At 47.8% G+C, this 21,026-nt stretch overlaps 1 protein-coding gene across 1 annotated transcript in view; it reads right to left on the bottom strand.

The window, feature by feature from the left end:
* LOC135899324 (cytochrome P450 4V2-like) overlaps positions 1-21,026 on the bottom strand; it is a 69,938-nt gene that overhangs the window by 27,502 nt on the left and 21,410 nt on the right. The window contains exons 4-7 of the mRNA XM_065428558.1: positions 12,946-13,133; positions 1,220-1,289; positions 1,013-1,139; positions 113-265 (exon numbers count right to left, since the gene is read on the bottom strand). Of these exons, the coding sequence (XP_065284630.1) occupies positions 113-265; positions 1,013-1,139; positions 1,220-1,289; positions 12,946-13,133 (538 nt within the window). The remainder of the gene's footprint in view (positions 1-112; positions 266-1,012; positions 1,140-1,219; positions 1,290-12,945; positions 13,134-21,026) is intronic.

Here is a 21,026-nt window from a genome sequence, read left to right as displayed (position 1 = left end):
CCAGGCTGAAACGCATGGCCGCCGCCGTTGGCCACTACTTTCGCAGCTGCTTGCAGTTCAAATGTAACTGACAATATCCTAAAGTATTCAAGCTGTCAGTTTCATGGCTTACCCCTTCCTGAGCACTGAGAATTTCGTCTCGAACCTCAGTTTCACTGAGTGTGCCTTCGTCGACGCACATTCGGAAAAGAAGTTCCAGGAGAGAGTTTCTCGAGACAGGATCCCTGAAGCCTTTTCGGTACTCGGTGATTCTCTTCTGGAAAACCTGCGAGTTCAAAGCCGCCCGACATGAAATGTAAAATATTGGCAGATTGTTTTCTCGTCAATCATGTCTGCCAGTACAAGTATAGAAATGTGTGAAGTAAATGTTCTTATGTATTCCTCTGAAGCTGCCAGCCCGTTTTGTAAAGCACTACCCATCTGCCAGCGTTTATCGTGTCCTTCGCTAGTGATGCTCCAATTCGCAGTACTTGGATCTACATGTTTGCACGATAAAGCGACGAACAAGTGCGGTCTGCATGCTGTTTGGGTAAAGTGAAATAGTGGCTCGCTACTGTCCTGCGTGAGGTGGCGTCAGCTTATCGGTGCATCAGTCAGGTTATACGCGTTGTTATTGTACCAAAACATCCACATTTTAATAGTCGCTGAAAAATTCCGTGAAACTCCCAGGGCATCTTCTAACACAGATATTGGGAGCTTTATCTTTGGATATCACGAAAATCGCAGATGAACTAGCAGCGCAATGGTACTAAAACAAAATAAAAAATTAGCATTTTGTTATTATTTTTGTGTGACCGCGATAGAAGCAGGCAAAAGAAAAGATGTATCTGGTTCCATTATAACTTCCAACGCTCCGCACTCGTGGGCGCAAAGTAAGGCATAAACAACAGACACATTTCCGTTCATTAGCCGTGGATCCCTGATTATCCGCTTTAATAAAGTAAATAGAAAATTGCCAGAAAAGCTGCTCCTTAGAGCTACAGGAGTCGAACGGGATGAATAGAATACTTACGTCACTGACAAAATCTCTTGCCTCTTCCACATGCTTCAACATCTCTTTGCGGTCTTTGGTGAATGCATAAATGCAGTCAAACCAGTGATGGAAGTTCGTCAAACGTTTTGCGAAGCTTTCGCAAAGTCTGCAGACGCAAAAGTATCCCGATGTTTCAGTCAAGATCCTTTTTTTTTTCATTCATAAAGCCGAACTAACACAACTTACGCGTCATGAATTTTCAGATATCCTGCTATCTTACTGTCATCTTCGTCATAGTCGACGCCCATCATGGTTTCTGCGAAAAAGAAGAAAGATCGAAATACAATTCTTCGCCCCCGTTAGGAAAAACTTCGCTAATGCTACACGCAATTTTACGTAGCCGTTTTACTGTTGTTCTTATTGCGCAGTGAACTCTAGATGCTTCAATGCGACTTTCGTGAGTGATTGAAAAGATAAACTTCACTCATATACTCAAAGTCAAGCGTTAAAGAATGGAGTCCCCTTCATGGCTCTCCGTTAACACTATCGATTTCGTGCAACAATGCGCCGCCTGCAGGAAATCCTCATTCTTTTTTTTTATTTTAATAAATGCACTAATTAGACTATGTCCATGCAGGCGAAGTGTGTCCTAATGAATATGGCAGTATTCGATGAATCCATGCGTTCCCACATTTCATTTGTTTTGCTGGTGACTGGTGACAAAAAAGTGACGAATTTACAGTCATGAGCAAAAGTAACGGACCCCTGCGAGTGTGCGTGCCGAAAGGCATGCCAGCGTCGCCTGGCGCCATGCCACTCAAGCTCATGTGACGTCAATACAGGCGCAGTACGCTTGTGCGAATGCCATTTCGATGAATAATATAGGAAGGTCCTTTTATTTTGACAAAGCGGCGTAAAGATAATTAGACTGACACAAGGTGGCTGATGTAGGCTAAGAATGTAATCGCATTGACATGGCTATCGTCAGGATTGGCTGTAATTTGTTCTTAAGAACATTTCTGGCGTAAGAGCACTTTTTAAATACAGGCTTTTTATATTAAGAGCGGCAATCTAAATGAACATTTGGCGCCTTCACTTGGCCCTGGCTGTCTGACAACACTAGCAAAACGACACTTAAAGGGCCCCTCACCAGGTCTGGCCACTTTGAGCTGACAAGCGCATAGCGTACATTGCACGATAACAATCGTGTCTGCAAAGTATTACATCGCTACGCACCGCGGAAAGATATGAAATTTCAATCCGAGCGCCGTTTCCCTCTTCACTCGCGGCCGCCGCGCTCCAAGCCGGACGGTGACGTAGTAGGGCTCCTGCACTTACGTAATCGTGTCCGCAGTGTGACGTCGCTCGTGGTGACACGTGACTTCGAGAATTATTCAAGACAAGATCTGTTATCTGTACAATCTGTTGCTTAAATTGATGAATTGAAGCTTAGAGAATCAATAAAGCACACAAACGGAATGTCTGCGTCTTTCCTTTTTTTCTTTTCTTTTTTTTTTTACTTCGCCTCGACGAACCAAAGACAGATGTACTTCCGCTTCGTCTGCTTGTTCCCACGGTCGTGCAGTCACGTGCGCAGGTACCGAAACTATGCCATTTTCTACCGTGTTTCAGCGCATGATCACGCTCTGCAATCCACATGTTCTGCCTCAGTATTCGTGCAGCACTGAATTATACCGCGAGTCATGTTTCCTGGTGCACAGCGCGCAAAATCGTGCGCTGCGCGAACGAGACAACAGCTCGCGCGCGACACCGCCGACAAAAGTGCGATGCGCCAAAAAAAAAGAAAAAAAAGCGAGGATAAAAAAAAGTGACGGCGCGGCCGTGACGTATGTGTCACGCGATCCTCGAGGTCCGGCATGGGAGAACGCAGGGAAGGAATTTCGCTTGCGAAGGCTAGAGGGTGCGAGTGAACAGGGAGTGTCGCTATGCAGTGCAGCCCGCCTGCTGAAATCATGGGTTCATCGCACTGAAATATTTGTATCTCGGCTATTAATGAGCCAACTTGAAAAATTTTTGTGGCAGAACGCTCCGTAGAGGACACGTAACAACTTCCAGCGTATAACCAAAATTAGTATTGGGGCCTGCTGAAGGGCCTTTTAATACAAGTGTTGTGGCTGAACATCGCACTTTCGGACCTACGCACAGTTGCTTAAATATATGTCATCTAAGGGGCCCTCAGCGCAAGCACCCTAAGGTCGGGATTTCGGTGGAAGAAAAATTTTATGAAAAAAATTAAGGTAGAGATGTTCGTAAGATCATCAAGCTTAGAGTGCCCGCTGCTGTAAAAACAAGTGCTTTAGTCGACAAGAGATGTGTTAGTAATGGTAGCAGAGGTACGAGTCGTGATGGGCCGCTGTGTAGCGCATACCAGGCGTGCTCCTATAGGACGCGAAACTGGAGATACATTTACTGCCGCTATCGACGCGAACGGGAAAGCGGGCTATGTGCAGGTATTGATAAATACCTTGCCTATTTACTCGGTATCCTCAGGAACGTAGATGGCCCCACGGAATGGTGTGCCGCAACAGTTCCGGTCGTGAAACTATTAGGTGACGTGGGAGCCTTCTGTCACCCGAGTTCACGGTGTTTGGACGTCACCCTATAGGAGCACGCCTGGCGTGCGCATACAAGGGGGCCCATCATAGCAGTGCGAACTTCTGTATTTGCGCTAAAAGTATAGCGCAGGATGATTCAGAAATCTGTAAAAGGCCGTCGCAGCATCCGACGTGAGCAGCTATTGCTGTGATAAGGGGTAGCCACTCTTAGAAATTATTTAATTCAATGCTTTATTTTTTTTTCTGCGAAAGAAAGGAACAGTCACAAAGAGCTGCTACAGCGAGTAGCTTGACAAGATGGCCGCCGCCCCCAAATGACAGCAATGGACAGTTGGCAGAACAAAACTAGAATATGCAGTAAAGTTGTTACATAGATGATTTGAAATTTCTTGAACACAGAGAGGGTAAGGAGACATTCATGCTTAAGGTACAATTATAGCGCACTGGAACAGGTTCTTCACATATAAATAACTCGACAATGGAATACGTTAACATATGAAAGCGAGGTTAATAATGCAAAAAGGAAGAGAAATTATCATTTCATAGCTCGACAAACGCGAAGAAAAAAAAAGATACGACACCAATCTGCGCCACTCGAGTTGGTCCGGGTACAGTGATGGAAAGCGCTCTCGCAGACGACTGGCTGGGAGGCCACGAGTGTCGCTTAAGGGTAAGAGTTGCTTTCTTGTTGCCGACGTGCTCTGATAGACCACCCAAAAGCGTGAAGCGTAGTTTTAATACATGATTGATTGAGGTCATGCGCTGGCTGCGGAACGCAATTTTAATGGTCGTTGGGTTGGGAAGACTGTCGCAGTTTCAGCTGGTGCTTAATGTCCGGCAAGTTTTGTTTGTCCAGGGTTTCAATAGACTATAGCAGGCTTCTAGCGCTCGCGAAGATAATGCGTGGTGCCGTAGTTGCTGGAAATGCAGTATTATTCTATGACGATCTCGAAAGCTGGCCAGTGATTTGACCTGTTTCCTGCCCCTAGCTGTGTTGTATGTCCACAGTAAGCCTGCCCTCGCTGATAGGTGGTACTTTCTTTATTATGATAGCCATTATATGGACAGCGTCACCCATATGGTGCCCACATCAAGCATGCGTTGTAGATGACCTTGAAGCGGTACAATATTGTGCCGCCAGATTAATTATGATCACTCATCTTATTCTCACGAAGTCAGTGTTACCGCCCTCAAAGCGAAATCTGGGCTGCAAGCTTTATCCCTCCGCCGACGCATAGCAACACTTTGTCTATTCTATAAGCTTTACCATTCATCACTTAACAGTGTCCCTAACATAACACCGCCCGCATACATATCTCCTCGCACTGGTCACTAACTGCAAGTTTCCCGTACACGTATGAGAACTGTTAATTTTTCAGCATCTTTTTTTCCTCGTGCAGCCAAAGACTGGAACAGCCTTCATTGCAATATCGTCGTTCTCACCTGTCCATCATCTTTTTCTGCCAATGTGACTGAGTACCTGTTGTCACAAATTTGAGTGTTTTATTTTTTATGTACACCCACCCCTTATGGAATACCCCCTAGTGGGGTCTTTAGGGTAAATAAATGAAATGAAATGAAATGACAGTCCAGGCGCATTTATGCCGTCGTCGTCGGCGCGATGTTCCGCATAAAGTCTAACGGCGATAATATTGTCACCGCGTTGCCGTATGCTGTATATGCGAGGGTGAACCGAGGATAGCGGATTATTCTCGCGTGCCCGAGGGAGCACTGTGCGGAGGGGAGGGAGGCGATCTTCTCTGCCAGCTGCTGCATATGACGCGGGGCGGGCCTTGACAGTGATCTGCGATGGGGACAGTTTCAGGTAGCAAGTGTGGGTTTATTGACCGGTTGCCTTCACCCAAACAGGCCACGTTATCGTGATGGGGACAGTGAGCCGATGCGCCGATTGCTAATAGCTTCGCGTGCGCTGTGTTTTGAACGCTCAGTTCGCATTGAAGTGAAAGGCAGCCCGAAGGTCAAATCTCGCTGCTGCTGCTGCGCTTCCTGACTCCGGCGTGTTGACAGCGAGCTTCCGCGGTCATCGAGTAAGATGTGTTCATATGTGCTTGTGCGCGCATGACAATGTATGCTTGTTGGTTTAGTTAGTAAGCGAATGTTTACAAGTTTATATGGCAGATAAAACTAAAAGATAAACTAAACTATAAATAAAGATAATTTCAGTCTGTCGTACTTTGTGGTGCCCTGCAGTGTGAAGTTCTGATGTGGGACGTCTGTTCTCTGACGTCCTGTGGTTCTCGATCAATATCTAATTAAATATTCACAAACAGCTCTTTAGGACTGTGCAAATATGTTAGTGTAGAAAAAGTTCTCACGTGGGATTTGAACTTACAACCTAACGCTTCTGAATCCAGTACTTTACCACTCGGGTTGAGGATTGGGCGAGTTGGTATTGCATTCTAAAACTGGTACAGCACAACATACAAAGGAAGAAAGAAGCCGAGCCGGCCAGATAAAGGAACAAGATAAAGGATAAAGAATTGGAAGTCAGCGCTCTGTTCCTTTATCTGGCCGGCTCGGCTTGTTTCTCGCTTTGTTTGTTGCGCTGTACCAGTTTTAGAACGTCACCACTCACTGCGCCACGCCGAACGTGGTTGTACGCGAACGTTTTGACCATGTCAGCAGTAAAAATGTCTGACTACGCTGGCACTTAGATTTCTACGTTGATAGTCAAGGTGCGCTTTCACGCCACCACGTGAGCTGGCGTGTCTCTAGAGCAGCAGTGTTGCTACTATCGAGAAGTACTCCGTTAAGTGCTAGAACATTGTATTGTACATTGACCTTGCTTTACGATATCTACGTTGTTAAGAATGGTGAGCTGCAATGCAAGATTGCAAGAAGATTGATGCAAGAAGTTACGACCGGGGAACAAGACGCGCATCCCCCACTCTCCGTCGCTTCAGCTAGGATGCGCTCGATGAAGCGGGCTTTGTGCTGACACCGCCGCCATCCCCCAGCCCCATCGCCGTTGTGACGGAACGAGTTCGGCGGGCGAACTATTGTGTCCGATCTCTCCAGCGCGGACCTGATCTGCTACGCGTGAACGAGCTGCCGCGGGAAAGCCGTTTTTGTTGCTTCCCACACGCCTTCCGGGATGCAGGACAACGAGCTACCCACCATGGCTCCGAGCTTCCCGGAACGGCGCCCCTGCCGTCGGCGCCGGACATCGGAATGTGTGTGCCTATGTGTGCGTAAACTGTGCTGCGGAACGGCGCCCCTCTGACGTCGGCGCCAGACATCGGAATGTGTGTGCCTATGTGTGCGCAAACTGTTCTGCGGAACGGCGCCCCTCTGACGTCGGCGCCGGACATCGGAATGTGTGTGCCTATGTGTGCGCAAACTGTTCTGCGGAACGGCGCCCTTCTGACGTCGGCGCCAGACATCGGAATGTGTGTGCCTATGTGTGCGCAAACTGTGCTGCGGAACGGCGCCCCTCTCACGTCGGCGCCGGACATCGGAATGTGTGTGCCTATGTGTGCGTAAACTGTGCTGCGGAACGGCGCCCCTCTGACGTCGGCGCCAGACATCGGAATGTGTGTGCCTATGTGTGCGTAAACTGTTCTGCGGAACGGCGCCCCTCTGACGTCGGCGCCAGACATCGGAATGTGTGTGCCTATGTGTGCGTAAACTGTTCTGCGGAACGGCGCTCCTCTGACGTCGGCGCCGGACATCGGAATGTGTGTGCCTATGTGTGCGTAAACTGTTCGGCGGGGCGGCGGCAAGTTCACAATGAGTAAACGAACGTTCGCGTCACCTTGTATCGCGGGAGGACCGAGTGTTTAAAAACTGCTGTGGTGCGAATGCTGGACACACTTCTCTTGAGCAGTCTTGTTGGACTGACACTTCTCTCGTGCAGTCATGTTTGACTGACACTCTTTTTCTCAAGCAGACATGTTAGACTGATTTAAATACTGTAAATAAACCCATATTCCTCGTTCTCGATGAGAAGCAGTTCTTCCCTTCATCGACGTCCTCAGCGTGGATTAGTTGGACGACGGCATGGGCCAGCTACCTTCGAATTCATGCCGGACTCCAATCTTGACAACGGATCACGAGCGATGGGATTGAGCCCCCCAATCCTGCCAACGTCAGTTAAGAAATGCGGAAAGTGACAACGGCGGCCAGGGACGCTGTAAGGGTTGTAACTGCTACTTTCGAGAGCTGCCTCTCGCTCTTTACACTTTTGAGGGCGCACATGATTTGTGTGCTCAGTTAAAAATAACTGCATAAATATTCTTCGTTAAAGTGCTCATTTAGACAGCGAACCGGCTTCTCACGGTAGCACCTGCGCCAGAATTGGGGGCGAGCTCCACCAATGGAGAGAGAGAGAGAGAATGAAGAGGAAAGGCAGGGAGGTTAACCAGATATGAGTCTCTGGTTTGCTACCCTACACTGGTGATGGGGGATAGGGGTTAGAAAGATGACAGAGAGGAAAAGGCAAAAAAAAGGAAAAAAAAACCGAACGCGCACACATGGAGACACACACACAAAAGGCGTTCCAGTTAAAGTCGTTCACACAGGCCGGTAGATCGCACGAAGCGCAAAAGCGCTTGCACGGCCTTTTTCTGTGACGGTAGGTCCTTTCGATGTTGCAGGATTCTTTTTTCGGACAGCGGTTGGTCGTCCAGTTGGTCAAGTTCGTGGCTAAGGCATGCCCTCTGTGGACTGTACTGCGGGCAGGTGCACAAAATATGGCCAATTGATTCTTCATGGCCGCAGTGGTCACAGGTTGGGGTGTCGGTCAGCCCTATGCGGAAGGCATAAGCTTTAGTAAAGGCAACGCCCAACCAAAGTCGATATAAAAGCGTGGCGTCTCTACGGCGAAGCTGCGATGGCGCTCGAAGACTTAATGTTGGATCAAGTGAGTACAGTCGCGGATTTCTTAAATGTGGCTCATTCCATTGCGACGCGGTGCACTTCCGAGCAAGTAGGCGGAGCTTCCGTGCCGCGTCAGTTCTAGAAAGAGGAATTGGGACGTGGCGCTCCTCAGTATGGGCTGAGCGGGCAGCGTGATCCGCCCGTTCATTGCCGATAATCCCGCAGTGACTAGGAAGCCACTGAAAGGTTATTTCGTGGCCTGCATCACTTATATGGTGTAATGTCTCTGTAATATCGAAAATTAGTTGTTCGTGCAGTCCGCGTCGTAAAGGTGACAGTAGAGACTGCAGTGCCGCCTTCGAATCGCAGAATATTGTCCATTTGTGTGGCGGTTCATCACCAATGTGATGAAGAGCAGTAAAGAGCGCTGCGAGCTCTGCTGCCGTCGATGTTGTCGCGTGGGTCGTCTTAAATTTGATTGTTGTAGCTTTCGCTGGTATGACGATTGCCGCCGCGGAGCTGCTTGGAAGGACAGATCCATCAGTGTAAATATGCGTAGAGTCACGGTAGTTCTCGTACAAATATAGCAGCGTGAGCTGTATAAGGGCTGGTGATGACAGATCAGCTTTTTTCGAGATACCAGGTATTGCGAGGTTGATTTTTGGCTGAGCGAGGCACCATGGAGGGATCGAAGGTCTCGCAGCCGGAGTGAAACAAGCTGTCAATGATTCATCATATGCAGTTATCGTTTGGCTGAAAGATGTGTGTGGCCTGTCCGCTGGTAGAGAGGCTAAATGGTGACGAGGAGTCCTGGCTAGATGCCTTATATGGGTCCTGAGTACTTCAATTTCAATGTGGGTCCTGACAACTCCACCAATGGAAATGCTGGCAGCGCCATCGGTCTGACGTAGTATGAGGGATCACGCGGACACAGCGGCCGCGTCGGCTGCTTCGCAAGCGCCGAAGCAAGCTGAAAACGAAAGTTTAAAGTCCCAATTGCGGGAGGTGTTCCCGCGTCAAGTGTCTACTTGACGACACTCGAAATCACTATCATGCGTAGTGGCTGCCTTTAAAGGCGTCCGAAATGGTAGGCTACTGGTCGGGCCGCAGTGCTGGATGTACGCAACGGAGCCCGGTGTCAGCCTTCGCACCTACCCGCAGGACAAGAATCTGCGTGACGCTCGGATCGCGAAACTTAGAACCGGCAAGCAGCCATCGGCTACGACTCGGATGTGCAGCAAGCACTTCCACGAGGAACGTTTCTGCTGCGGCGTCGGGGCTGTTATGTTCAGTGAGTAGCAAAAGTGCGCAGAGGCGCTTGAACCCGCCAGGGTTGCTCAGTGGCTGTGGTGTTGGGCTCCTGAGCACTAGGTCGCGGGATCGAATCCCGGCCACGGCGGCCGCATTTCGATGGGGGCGAAATGCGAAAACACGCGTGTGCTTAGATTTAGGCGCACGTTAAAGAACCCCAGGTGGTCGAAATTTCCGGAGTTCTCCACTACGGCGTGCCTCATAATCAGAAAGTGGTTTTGGCACGTAAAACCCCCTAATCAAAAAAAAAAGAAAACAGAGACGCTTGGCCGCGTGCACTACCCGGTTAATGTCATGAAGCTTTGATCTATGAACTTGTTGATGCTAGGCACTGGCAAGTTCACTGGAATGGAAAGGAAACAGTAAGGAGCACATTAAGAAAAGGCATGGCATATTCTCATGCTTGTGTTAGCACCGAACTATGAATGTACTGTATTAAGAAAAAGAAGCAGCGGGAAATTGCTCGTTGAGAAGACCGATCAACATACAGTGCGATGCAATTTGATAAATAAGGATGTCGAAACGTCAAAAAATTTAGAAGAAAAAGAAAGATTTCATCGTCGCAACGGAACGTCACAATTTTCCATGAGCGTCAAAGTCCCTAGTTATAGCGAAGAAATTATTTTTGAACAGATCTGATAACGACCACACAACAGTGGCTGCTTGCGTACTGTCAAATGCTCGTCTGCTGCGGCCTAAAGCTCACGGCACGGTGCGAAAACGCGCTCGTCGCGCAAGCGAAGCATTGTGCGCGGACATGCATGCAGACGCGCACTCCGACACTGCGAAATCATGAGATCGCTGCATTGAGGCTTCATTCTGTTATGCTCCATTTGGTTATACGGACAGGCCATTAATAGAACTGATTTTACGTAGTTTGCTCTCAGCGACTGCCTACCTTTCACGCAAGAAACCGGTTTGGAGAATTCCATCGCGATGACCGCGCACAGTGGGCGTTCATTGTCTGTATTTGGTAAAGAGACAGCGTCTGTAAACCATTCTGTGCTTCCTGTTTGCCCGAGATTAATATTTTGTCAGTAAAAAAATTATGTTGCTTCGGGAAATGTCTAGGAAGGCTGTCGCGTGGTGTTTTTATTGAGCACTGACAGCCAAACCTATGAGGAACGCGCCGCGTTATCCGTCATACTATGCAAGCGACGTGCTTCCGACAGATGGCGACTCCGTAAGTACTCGCCGCCAATACTGACACCCGAGCGAGGCAGATTTTCACGCAGCTTTGTGGAACAAGGAAAAACTTATTATCCACTTCGCAAAAGCTTATGGAATATGTCTAGGAAATTATGTAATATGTCAGCGTAACAATACGTCCAAGTCCACAGGCCTGTATGTCCCATCTTACAAAATAAAACAAAATAGATACGAAGCCGTTGCCGCAGACGCCATTTTCGATCAACGGCCGATTTCGAGGAGCCCGCTAGGGTGATGGTTTGTGTCGTGTCGATCGTCCCGGCACAATTGCGACGATTGGCTACGTCGACCTTAATACAAATCAGGCATGAGTTGTGCGCAAAAGGGCATCACGTAGTTCCGTCTGCCATCCTATATTCACATTTTCTTCATTTCAATTAAGAAAACGTTTCTATGTATTTGTGAATAACGCGCAAGAAACCCGCCATGGTTGCTCAGTGGCTATGGTGTTAGGCTGCTGAGCACGAGGTCGCGGGATCGAATGCCCACCACTGCGGCCGCATGTCGATGGGGGTGAAAACACCCGTGTACTTAGATTTAGGTGCACGTTAAAGAAACCCCAGGTGGTCCAAATTTCTGGAGTCCTCCACTACGGCGTGCCTCATAATCAGAAAGTGGTTTTGGCACGTAAAACCCCATAATTTATTTTTTAACGGGGCAAGAAGTTTCTTAGGGTGCAGACAGTTGTACTGCGCTCCGTGGCTGCTGCGCAGTAAACAATATGGCAAGGCCGCGTTAGTTTTCCGCGGTTTTTGGCCTGAAATCGTGAAGGATAAGTATCTTTAAGTCAATGAGCACATTGTGAAGCATGTAAGAGGCTGCGCGTAATAATATGTGTCGTGTCAGCAAGATTGAAGCGTTTGTTCAATTGCGATCTTGTGGCAGTGCAATGTTAGGCAACTTTGTTCAATGCGTTTGGACGAAGCTGCGACATCTAAGCGTAATTATCTGAGCAAGCGCAGGGCGTGTGGCTTGTAATGGACATCTTCACACAGAAGCCGCCGTGCTGCCAGCGTTCAGAGGATAACTGGAGAATTGTTTCATCCATGTTCTTGAACTGCCATGTCTACACTTTCAGCCAAAAGACGAGTCATCGGACTCGTTTTCAGAGTTATTTCGCCATAGCCCCGCCCGAGATTCTATGGTTTAAACAAATTAAGCTTTGCGGATGTACCCCACCTTAGCTAACTGTGCATCACTCCTGCTTGCATATTTATCCCAGTGGCTTCTGTCTGCTAGCCTTCAAGAAGCGGTTGCCACCAAAGAGAGAGAGAGAGAGTGAGAGAAAACGACATTTGCAAGTCATCTCCCATTGTACCGAATAAAATATCTCCTAATTCTCGTTTGTTTACGTATTTCTTGTTCCCCATATTCCCAAGTCTTTCTGACCCGTCTTTTCGAATATTTTTTTGACAGAGATGCATTAGATAACGGGAGAATCATGCCATCCCGCAGAACGTCCTTGTCGATTGTCCTTTTCTCCAAATTGCGGACTGTCGTTGCCGCGCTTTCCTAGTACATTTATGATCGTTGGTGTGCATTCATGCCTTGGTTATGCAACGCCTGAAATTTTAATGACCGCGTTATGATGCTATTTCTCGATATGTTTGCCATGCAAAAACCAATTTCACACAAGACTTCATACGTAAGAACTTTTTCTAGTTGTTCTGCGGGGCCCATCCCTAATAATATGTTTCCTGTCAGTATTGGATGGTCTTTGTTCTGACAATCGAACTTTAACTAGCGTAAGAACTTTTTTGGGAATACGAGACTAGGGCCCTTATTCACAAACATCTTTTACGCTAAAATTGCTCGTGGGAGAAAAATTACAGCCAACCTTGATGCTGGACATGTTATTAGCCAAGGCGGTCGGCCAACGGCAAATAGCGCTTAAGAACGAAAAACATTTGGAATTTGGCCCCAGAATCGCTCATAAGTTTTGTTTATTCTGAAACTTATTTTTCACTTGCTCAGATATAACGCAAGTCCAGCGATGCTAGATTTTTTTTCCCTCGTGCACTCTCACACGCGACTTACCGAAGAGTACTCCGCAGGAGGCTGCACGAAGGACGGGGAAGACGTCGAAGTACTCCCCACTCATAGTGGCGAGCTTTTGCACCAGCCTCTTCGCTCTCTTGTCCATGATGGGCGTGTAATCGTCAAGAATACGGAAGTGGAAGGAGGGTGTCATAGCCTTCCGACGGGCTTTCCATGGCTTGCCATTCCTGGAGGACCCACGGAAGAGGATGTCGTAAGTAAGAGATATAACAAAAACTAGTGCCTTTCCACTGGTCATTCACGTACACAGAGTAACTGTCGAATCCATAACCGTTATAACTACTACGGCTAGGAGAGGTGTCGTTTTCTAAGATGTTTGCCATGACTATGCGTTTTCCAAGGGGTTTGCCTACACGACGGTGGCGGCAGCCTTGCCCACCGGGGCAGCACGAGCCCTCGCAAGAATACTTTCATCAGGCTCGCACCCGTATTATTATTATTATTATTATTATTATTATTATTATTATTATTATTATTATTATTATTATTATTATTATTATTATTATTATTATTATTATTATTATTATTATTATTATTATTCAAACGTCTGATGGTGCTGAGCTGGAAACTCTGGAAACAATTAACCTTGTTAACTCAGATAGCAGCAATACAAGAACTCGAAGAAAACCAAAATGAAATGGAGCAGTCCAGCAGACGAAAGAATCTTGACATTCATGGTTTGCCAGAGAAAAGTAATGCAAGCTTAACACAAACAATCATGCAAATGGCAGGAAAATTGGAACTGTCTGGCTTTTCATCTGACGACATTGCGGCCGTACATCGCTTGAAAGTCAAAATCGGTGGTACAGCTGTGGTACTGGGGCACTTTACATCTGTAATTTGGAAGGAAAAATGGTGTGAAGTGCGGGAAAAGCTGAAGCAACTACATGGAGGTGTATCACTTCCAAAGATCTACTTTAATGATAACTTTACCAAAGCTAACCACGATCTCTTCTGAAAAGTCAGAAGTTTTAGTGTTCTCAAACATTACTTCAGCAACCGATTTCAAGTGGTCGCTATTGATGATAAGGGCGTTTTCTGTTCTAAGTAATTGCTGAATGCTGGTGTTCCTGAGGGGTCAATTTTATTGCCATTGTTGTTGAACATCTTCGTTAATGACTTTCATTTGGCAAATTTCTAAATGTGCCGTGTTCCATTATGCGGACCACGCTGTGTTACTGGCAAAAAATCTTTCTTACAAAATGTCCACTTAAATGTTTCAGTGACGTCTGAAATGCGATGCTCTGGTTCACTAACAATGGAATTGTTGTCAATGCCCAAAAAACACGACTTGTCTGTTTTCGCTCTTCACTCAAGACTACCGTAATTAACATGCCTCCCTACTTATATAAGACATACTGTGTTTCTTGTGAATGTACGCCCATTCAATACGTGGGTTGTGTTAAATACCTTGAATATCTTTCGATGGTAACTTACCTTGGCAACATCACTTACCCCTTATTTGTTCAAAACTGCGTTCAGTCACTTTGCTGTTTAATATGACTTGGTTCCCGGCCCACATGGCGCCTCGGCTCTCCCCCGTCGTTCCCAAGGCCAACGAGCTGACCCACGCCCGTGCGCGCGAACTCACCCACCGCGCCGGGAAAAAGCCGCTCGCGGGCGCAGGGCTCCACAAGGACCCTCTCCATACGTTCAATAAGATTACAAAGCACTATAAGCTCGGCAGGAGGGTCGATCGCCCGCCCCGCGCCAAGCTCTCCAGGCCTGTCTTCCGCCCTTCGCATGCTGCAAACCGGGTCTTATCCCAGCCTAGCTAGGGTCAGCAGGTACGCGGACTCGTTCGTACGCGGACTCGGATTGCGGAGGTCCCTTCAGCACTTTAGAACACATCATCTGGGGATGTCCCTCGTTACGAAACCACGATCATCTCCGCACGGAAAAAGAGTGGGAGGAGGCGCTCAAGAGCTCCAACCACGCCGCTCAGCTACGGGCTCACTCACTGAGTATATATACTCACTGTGACCTCAAAGCGCACCGTAGGGAATATGTTGAATAATCTTTGACTCGAGTAATGCTATCTATTTGTTTGTCGACTGTTAACTCATTTCTCTGTGAATATTATTGCATAGTTTCCTGTTTTTATTTTATTCACTAGGTACCGACGAGAGATTTGAATCCTGTTCAATGTCTCTTACAACCTTTTCCGTTGCCGATGTGGCTGGGTTACTTCGCACAAGCGTCTCTCTGGCTTTGATAGACCAGACATTTCAATGTACAAACTCAAGGTGCCAATAAAATAGCTATTATTATTATTATTATTATTATTATTATTATTATTATTATTATTACATTCCCCTTCTAAATAGCGATAGTATGTGCCACCATCAGTTCAGTTATTTAAGTTCATAAACCAATTGGCTATCGTTACATATATGCTTCGATTCTAACTCCTTGATGTGTAACAAATCCATGGTTACATCAGTCAGAGACTATATACCGATTCTTTATTCGATATCACTCTGGTTCTTCTGATACCTATGCGCCACCAATCACCCAAACGGCTCTTGCTCATGCTTACTGCGCTAATGTTTACCCGGTCATTACTGTCTTTGAAACCGTAGGCTTCATGGAGATTGACCACATTTTTAACCATATTTTGATGCATAATTTGATATTTCAACACAATATGTGTAATTGTCTCCGCAGTAATCTTTAGATGCTACACAGAGATCACTCTTTAGGGGGCCGGGAGGTGGAAGTGGGAACGGGGAGGTGGGGGAGGGTGCGTTCCTGCCGAGCTCAGCATCTGTTTGCAAGCAGAATACTGCCGTAAGTCTGCGCTTTGGAAGTTGCACGTGTGCGCAATACACGCGTCCGCAATTTTTTTTTTTATTGATCTATGAAACATTGCTTCGCAAAGCCACAACTATAGCATAGACGCAAACCGCATTGCGTATGGCTCTGTAGCAATTTAGACCACCATGGGCTCCTTTAGGAAGAAGCTTTAGCTAGAGCCCAACTGCAATTTTCCTATTAAAATACATTTGAAACGCACAAATACTCTCAGAAGACAACCGCTAATCAGATTTGAATGACCGTTGTTGCATATGAGAGAGAATAAAAAATTCTGAAACAATTTTCTCTCTTGCGATGGTTCCTCAACCCTGCGGGTTTCAGCAGAACTTGTTCGCCTCATTCAGTGTCCCTTTGCTGGGAGTTGTCGATTACTTCGGCTTCGCTCGGTGAAGAAAAAGAACAGAAAAGCTAAGAGAAAATAAGCATTCACACGATCCTACCAATGCGCGTTGCGTAAATGGTTCAAATATTTCACGCACGCACAAACCGACAGGCTGAAATCTTGTGTAATAGCGACGAGAAGTAAATGTAAGGCACGACAAAACATTAGACACGACAAGTGGTTGCAAAACAACACCAATCACGGCACGCGAACCGAATTATATGAAAGAATGAACGCGAACGCATCCCAGATGTCATAATCATCCCAACGCCGCGATAATCAAAACGCCCACGAAGCGTGAAGTTGTTGACGAAACGCTCGTCCTTGTGTTGCCCCTATTCTTTGTCCCTGTTTGTTTGCGCACAACAAGTATCAGTAAATGCAAATCGCAGAATGTGCAAAAACAGACACTATTGTTTCTTTGGCGCACCCATCAAGTGGAAATATTCAGTGAATTTCTATCACCGTTACGTACCGAGGACACCAGACAGAAAAGCTGCTGCTGCTCATAATCTTTGCACGTTAAACATTTAGTAAAGGCATACCGTTGCCCTCACTACAGCAGACAGAGGCGGTCGCCATGCGGCTGTGCGGTGTTGTGCCATTACCACAAGCCCGGATTCCGAATCTGCAAGATGCAGAATCTATCCTGCGAGCGCCCTAATTCTCCCTTCACAAGGCAAGATGCTGAGCCGTCAGGCAGCGGTGTCCTGCGGGAGAAGCCTCGGTGAGCAGCGTGTTCGGACGTGTCGGCGTGTGCCAGACAGCCCGGCGCCGCACCTCCTTTTGCATGGAGGTCATCACGCGCGCGAACTTTGAACCGGGTGGCCAGCGCGGTCGCTGGTTGGACCCCTCGGACGACCGTCGTGTGCTGACTTTGTATTGGGCCGTTTGAGTGACAATGGTTCTCGGGGATTATAAAGCGGCGAGGAGGCCGCCTCGAAAACAGGATCCGCCGACCCACCGGGAGACAGTGTCGCTCCCGACTGGGGTGAGATGTGTCACGCGTTTTCGCCGGACGTCGTCGTGCGAGAACAGTCGCGTTTGTTGTGAGCACTCGGCCCCAGTGCCGACCCGTTCATGTCCTGTATGATAACCTGTATATAATGTATAAAGTCCCTTTTGTTATTCTCATCGACGCCAGGCTCGGAGTCTTCGCTACCAACGCTCTGTCACGAAACGGGTGACGAGCGCTACGGGACCACAAAGCCGTAATCGTGGTGCAGCGGTGCAAGTTCGTAACAGCGGGCACGTCTCTATGGCCAGCCGCTTTCGGAGCACCAAACGGGGTAAATCCCTTCCGGTTTACTCCTCTCGCTCTCCTGTCGCTTTCCTATCTCCTTTCTCTCTCTTGAACCAACTGAATTCACGGTATCACATACCAAACACCTTCCGTTCAGTTTGCCAAAATGACTGCGCGGGGCCATACGTGGCTTGATCAGCATAGGGAAACACAACTCATATGCAAAGGTTTTATATTTATTTTATTTCTGTTTTTGAGTTTGAAGAGATTCAAAAGTCGAACTGCGCTATGTGCTTCATTCGACTTTTTCACGTGGCTACCTGAGCAGGTGGACATTACTTGACCGACAAACCTGAATATCCTCTAGCTAATAATTAGTATTGGTTAATTAGCTTTTTAGTTACTTTCTTTAGGACACATGCTGGAACAGCGGAACTGAAATATATGTACCAAAATTCTGCTTAGAGATGAGAGAGAGAGATGCAAATGAAAGGAAGGCAGGGAGGTTAACCAGACTTAAAACGTCCGGTTTGCTACCCTGCACTAGGGGAAGGGAAAGGGGAAATAAAGACGGAAAGAAGAGCGTGACAAAAATGAAAGCATGAGAAAAAAAAATATGAGAAGGGACGAAATGGGGTCATTAGAGTCTTTCTAATAGGCCACTGTCACGTAGAAAAGTCAACAGAGCCTTGACCGACTTTTGCTGCGACGACAGGTCACGTCGGCATTCCAAAACTGACTGTTCTGAAAGTGGCCTGTCGTCAAGGCGCGCCAACGCGGTCGCTAGTGACAGCCGGTGCGCGCTGTATCGAGGGCAGTGGCAAAGCACGTGTTCGATAGTCTCTTCGCCGCCGCAGTGCCTGCAAGCCGCGCTGTCATCCATACCGACTCGGAAGGCGAAGGATCTTGTATAGGCGACACCAAGCCACAGTCGGCAAAGTACGGCTGTTTCGAGTCGAGAGAGTCCAGGCGGGGGTCGAAGTCGAAGGGATGGGTCCAGTCGGTGTAGACGTGTATGCTTTAAGCTGGGTGTGTTCCATAAAGTTTTGATGGCTTCATTTGCAAGCACACGAATTTTCGTTGCAGCGTCTGTTCTTGAGAATGGGATGGAGTCTTGTAAGCCCTCCTCGTGTGCAGATCGTGCTGCTGCGTCGGCAAGTTCATTGCCCATTATGCCACAGTGGCTTGGAATCCACTGCAACGTGATGTCGTGTCCTTGCTCGATGAGGTGGTGAAGCAGCAGTCTGATGTCCATAACTAGTTGTTCGTGGGGTCCTCGGCGTAGGGCAGAAACCAAACAATGAAGAGCAGCCTTGGAGTCAGTGAACACGCTCCATTTCCTGGGTATTTCTTCAGAAATTACACGAAGTGCACAACGAATAGCAGCAAGCTCCGCGGCAGTCGATGTAGTCTGGTGAGATAGTCGAATCTTAATTGTGGAAGGTTTTGCAGGAAAGATCACCGATCCTGCAGACCCATTCACCGTGGTTGAAGCGTCAGTATAAAGATGATGATGCTCGTTGTAAGTCTCATACAGCAAGAGCAGTGAAAGCTGCTTGAGTGCTGGAGACGAGAGTTGGGCCTTTGTTCGTATTCCTGGTACCATTAGTCGAACATTTGCTCGAGCCAAGCACCATGGTGGAAACGGAACTTTCGCTGGAGCTGTATAACCTGATGGAAGGTATGCACGATAAGGCAGGACTGTTTCGCAAAAGGAAGCACGTGGTCGATCCTCTGGCAGTGAGGCTAGATGATGGGCAGGGGCTCGAGCAAGGTGTCTTACGTGTGCTCTGAGCGCTTCCATGACTATATGGGTCTTGGCTGGGAAATCGTGTGCAATGGCAATTGTTTCAGCCGTTGACGAACACCGCGGCAATCCAAGACACACTCTAAGTGCCTGGGCCTGGACGCTTTCGAGTGTGCGGATATTACTTCTGCAGGTGTTGGTCAGCACAGGCAAGCTGTATCGCAAGTACCCAAGAAAGAGCGTCCTGTACAGCTGCATCATTGCATTTACTGAAGTACCCCAGACATTTCCTCCAAGAAACTTAAACACATTAGAGATATCTGTCAGGCGCTTCTTTAGGTAGGCCACATGAGGACTCCAGCAGAGGTCACGATCAATTATTACGCCTAAGAATCGGTGCGTCCTGACATAAGGTATGCTTTGACCGTCGATAGAGACTTCGTATGATCTCATTGGCTTTCGGCTAAACGCGACCAATGCGCATTTTTCTGGCGAGATCTTGAGGCCTTGTTCATTTAAGTATGCCGATGTTGACGTGGCAGCTTTTTGAAGCCTGGCGCGTACTTGCGGCCGTGTCACACCAGATGCCCAGACGCAGATGTCATCGGCATACATTGATATTTTAACTGTGCTCGGAAGTCGTTCCACGAGACCAATGAGTACAAGGTTGAAAAGTGTGGGACTCAAGACACCGCCTTGTGGAACTCCATGGTGCGTATAGTATTGCGAAGTTGGGCCAGCTTCAGTGTTAAGAAAGAGAGACCGCCTATGTAAATAACAGCGAGTCCAACGATATAATGGACCGCCTAGGCCCACCGATTCCAATGCTTCAAGTATGGCGTCATGAAGAACGTTGTCGTAGGCTCCCTTTATGTCTAAGAACATTGCGACAGATAACCTCTTACACGTCTTTTGGTGTTGAACATAGGTTACCAGATCGATAACGTTGTCGATAGAACATCGGTGACGTCGAAAACCAGCCATGGCGTCCGGGTAGATTTCGTAGTGTTCAAGGTACCACTCAAGTCTGGCGAGGATCATTCGCTCCATTACCTTCCCAACGCAACTTGCCAGCGCAATTGGTCGGTATGAAGTAATCTCTAAGGGAGACTTGCCAGGCTTAAGAAGCGGCACCAGGCGGCTGATCTTCCAATCTTGGGGAACGTTGCCCTCCTGCCACGACTCGTTATAGATATTAAGGAGTGTTCTTCGTGCCCGTTCACCAAGGTGACATAGCATGCGGTAAGATATGCCATCCGGGCCAGGCGACGACGACCGATTACATAGGGCGAGCGCCGCGTCAAGCTCTTGCGTCGTGAAAAGCAGATCCATGCGTGAATCTCGTGAATCTGGAATACGGTTCAATGTAAGCGAACCTGTACGAGTTGGCTGGCCCGCAACCATAGCACAGAAGTCTTCCGCCACATCAATGTCTTGTCGGCGCTGGAATAGTGCTAGGGCCTTAAACGGGAAACGCTGTTCCGGAACAGAACGTAGACCACGCACAGTTCTCCATATTTGAGATAGCGGTTTGCGGGGATCTAGCGACGCACAAAATTTCGACCACCGCTGAGCCTCTAGTTTGTCCATGCGGCGTTGTATCTTCTTTTGCATTCGCCTGGCTGTTCTTAGATCCTGAATTGACTTAGTGCGTCGATATCTTCTTTCGGCACGACGGCGAATCGCACGAAGCCGCTCCAATTCCAGGTCGAATTCTGAATACCTTGGAGAACATGTGAGTGTGCGCGTGGCTGTCTGTGCCGTTTCCTTGATAGCTTGTTGAAGTCCACAAGAGAGGCCTTTGTGACAAGCGTCCTCAATGTGGGATTTAAAGACAGTCCAATCTATTCTTCGTATCGTGGTGGATGTAT

The sequence above is a fragment of the Dermacentor albipictus genome, chromosome 1 (genome assembly GCF_038994185.2).
Source record: "Dermacentor albipictus isolate Rhodes 1998 colony chromosome 1, USDA_Dalb.pri_finalv2, whole genome shotgun sequence".
Taxonomy (NCBI): domain Eukaryota; kingdom Metazoa; phylum Arthropoda; class Arachnida; order Ixodida; family Ixodidae; genus Dermacentor; species Dermacentor albipictus.
The sequence above is the reverse complement of the archived record's forward strand: the minus strand, read 5'-3'. Positions and strand labels throughout refer to the sequence as shown.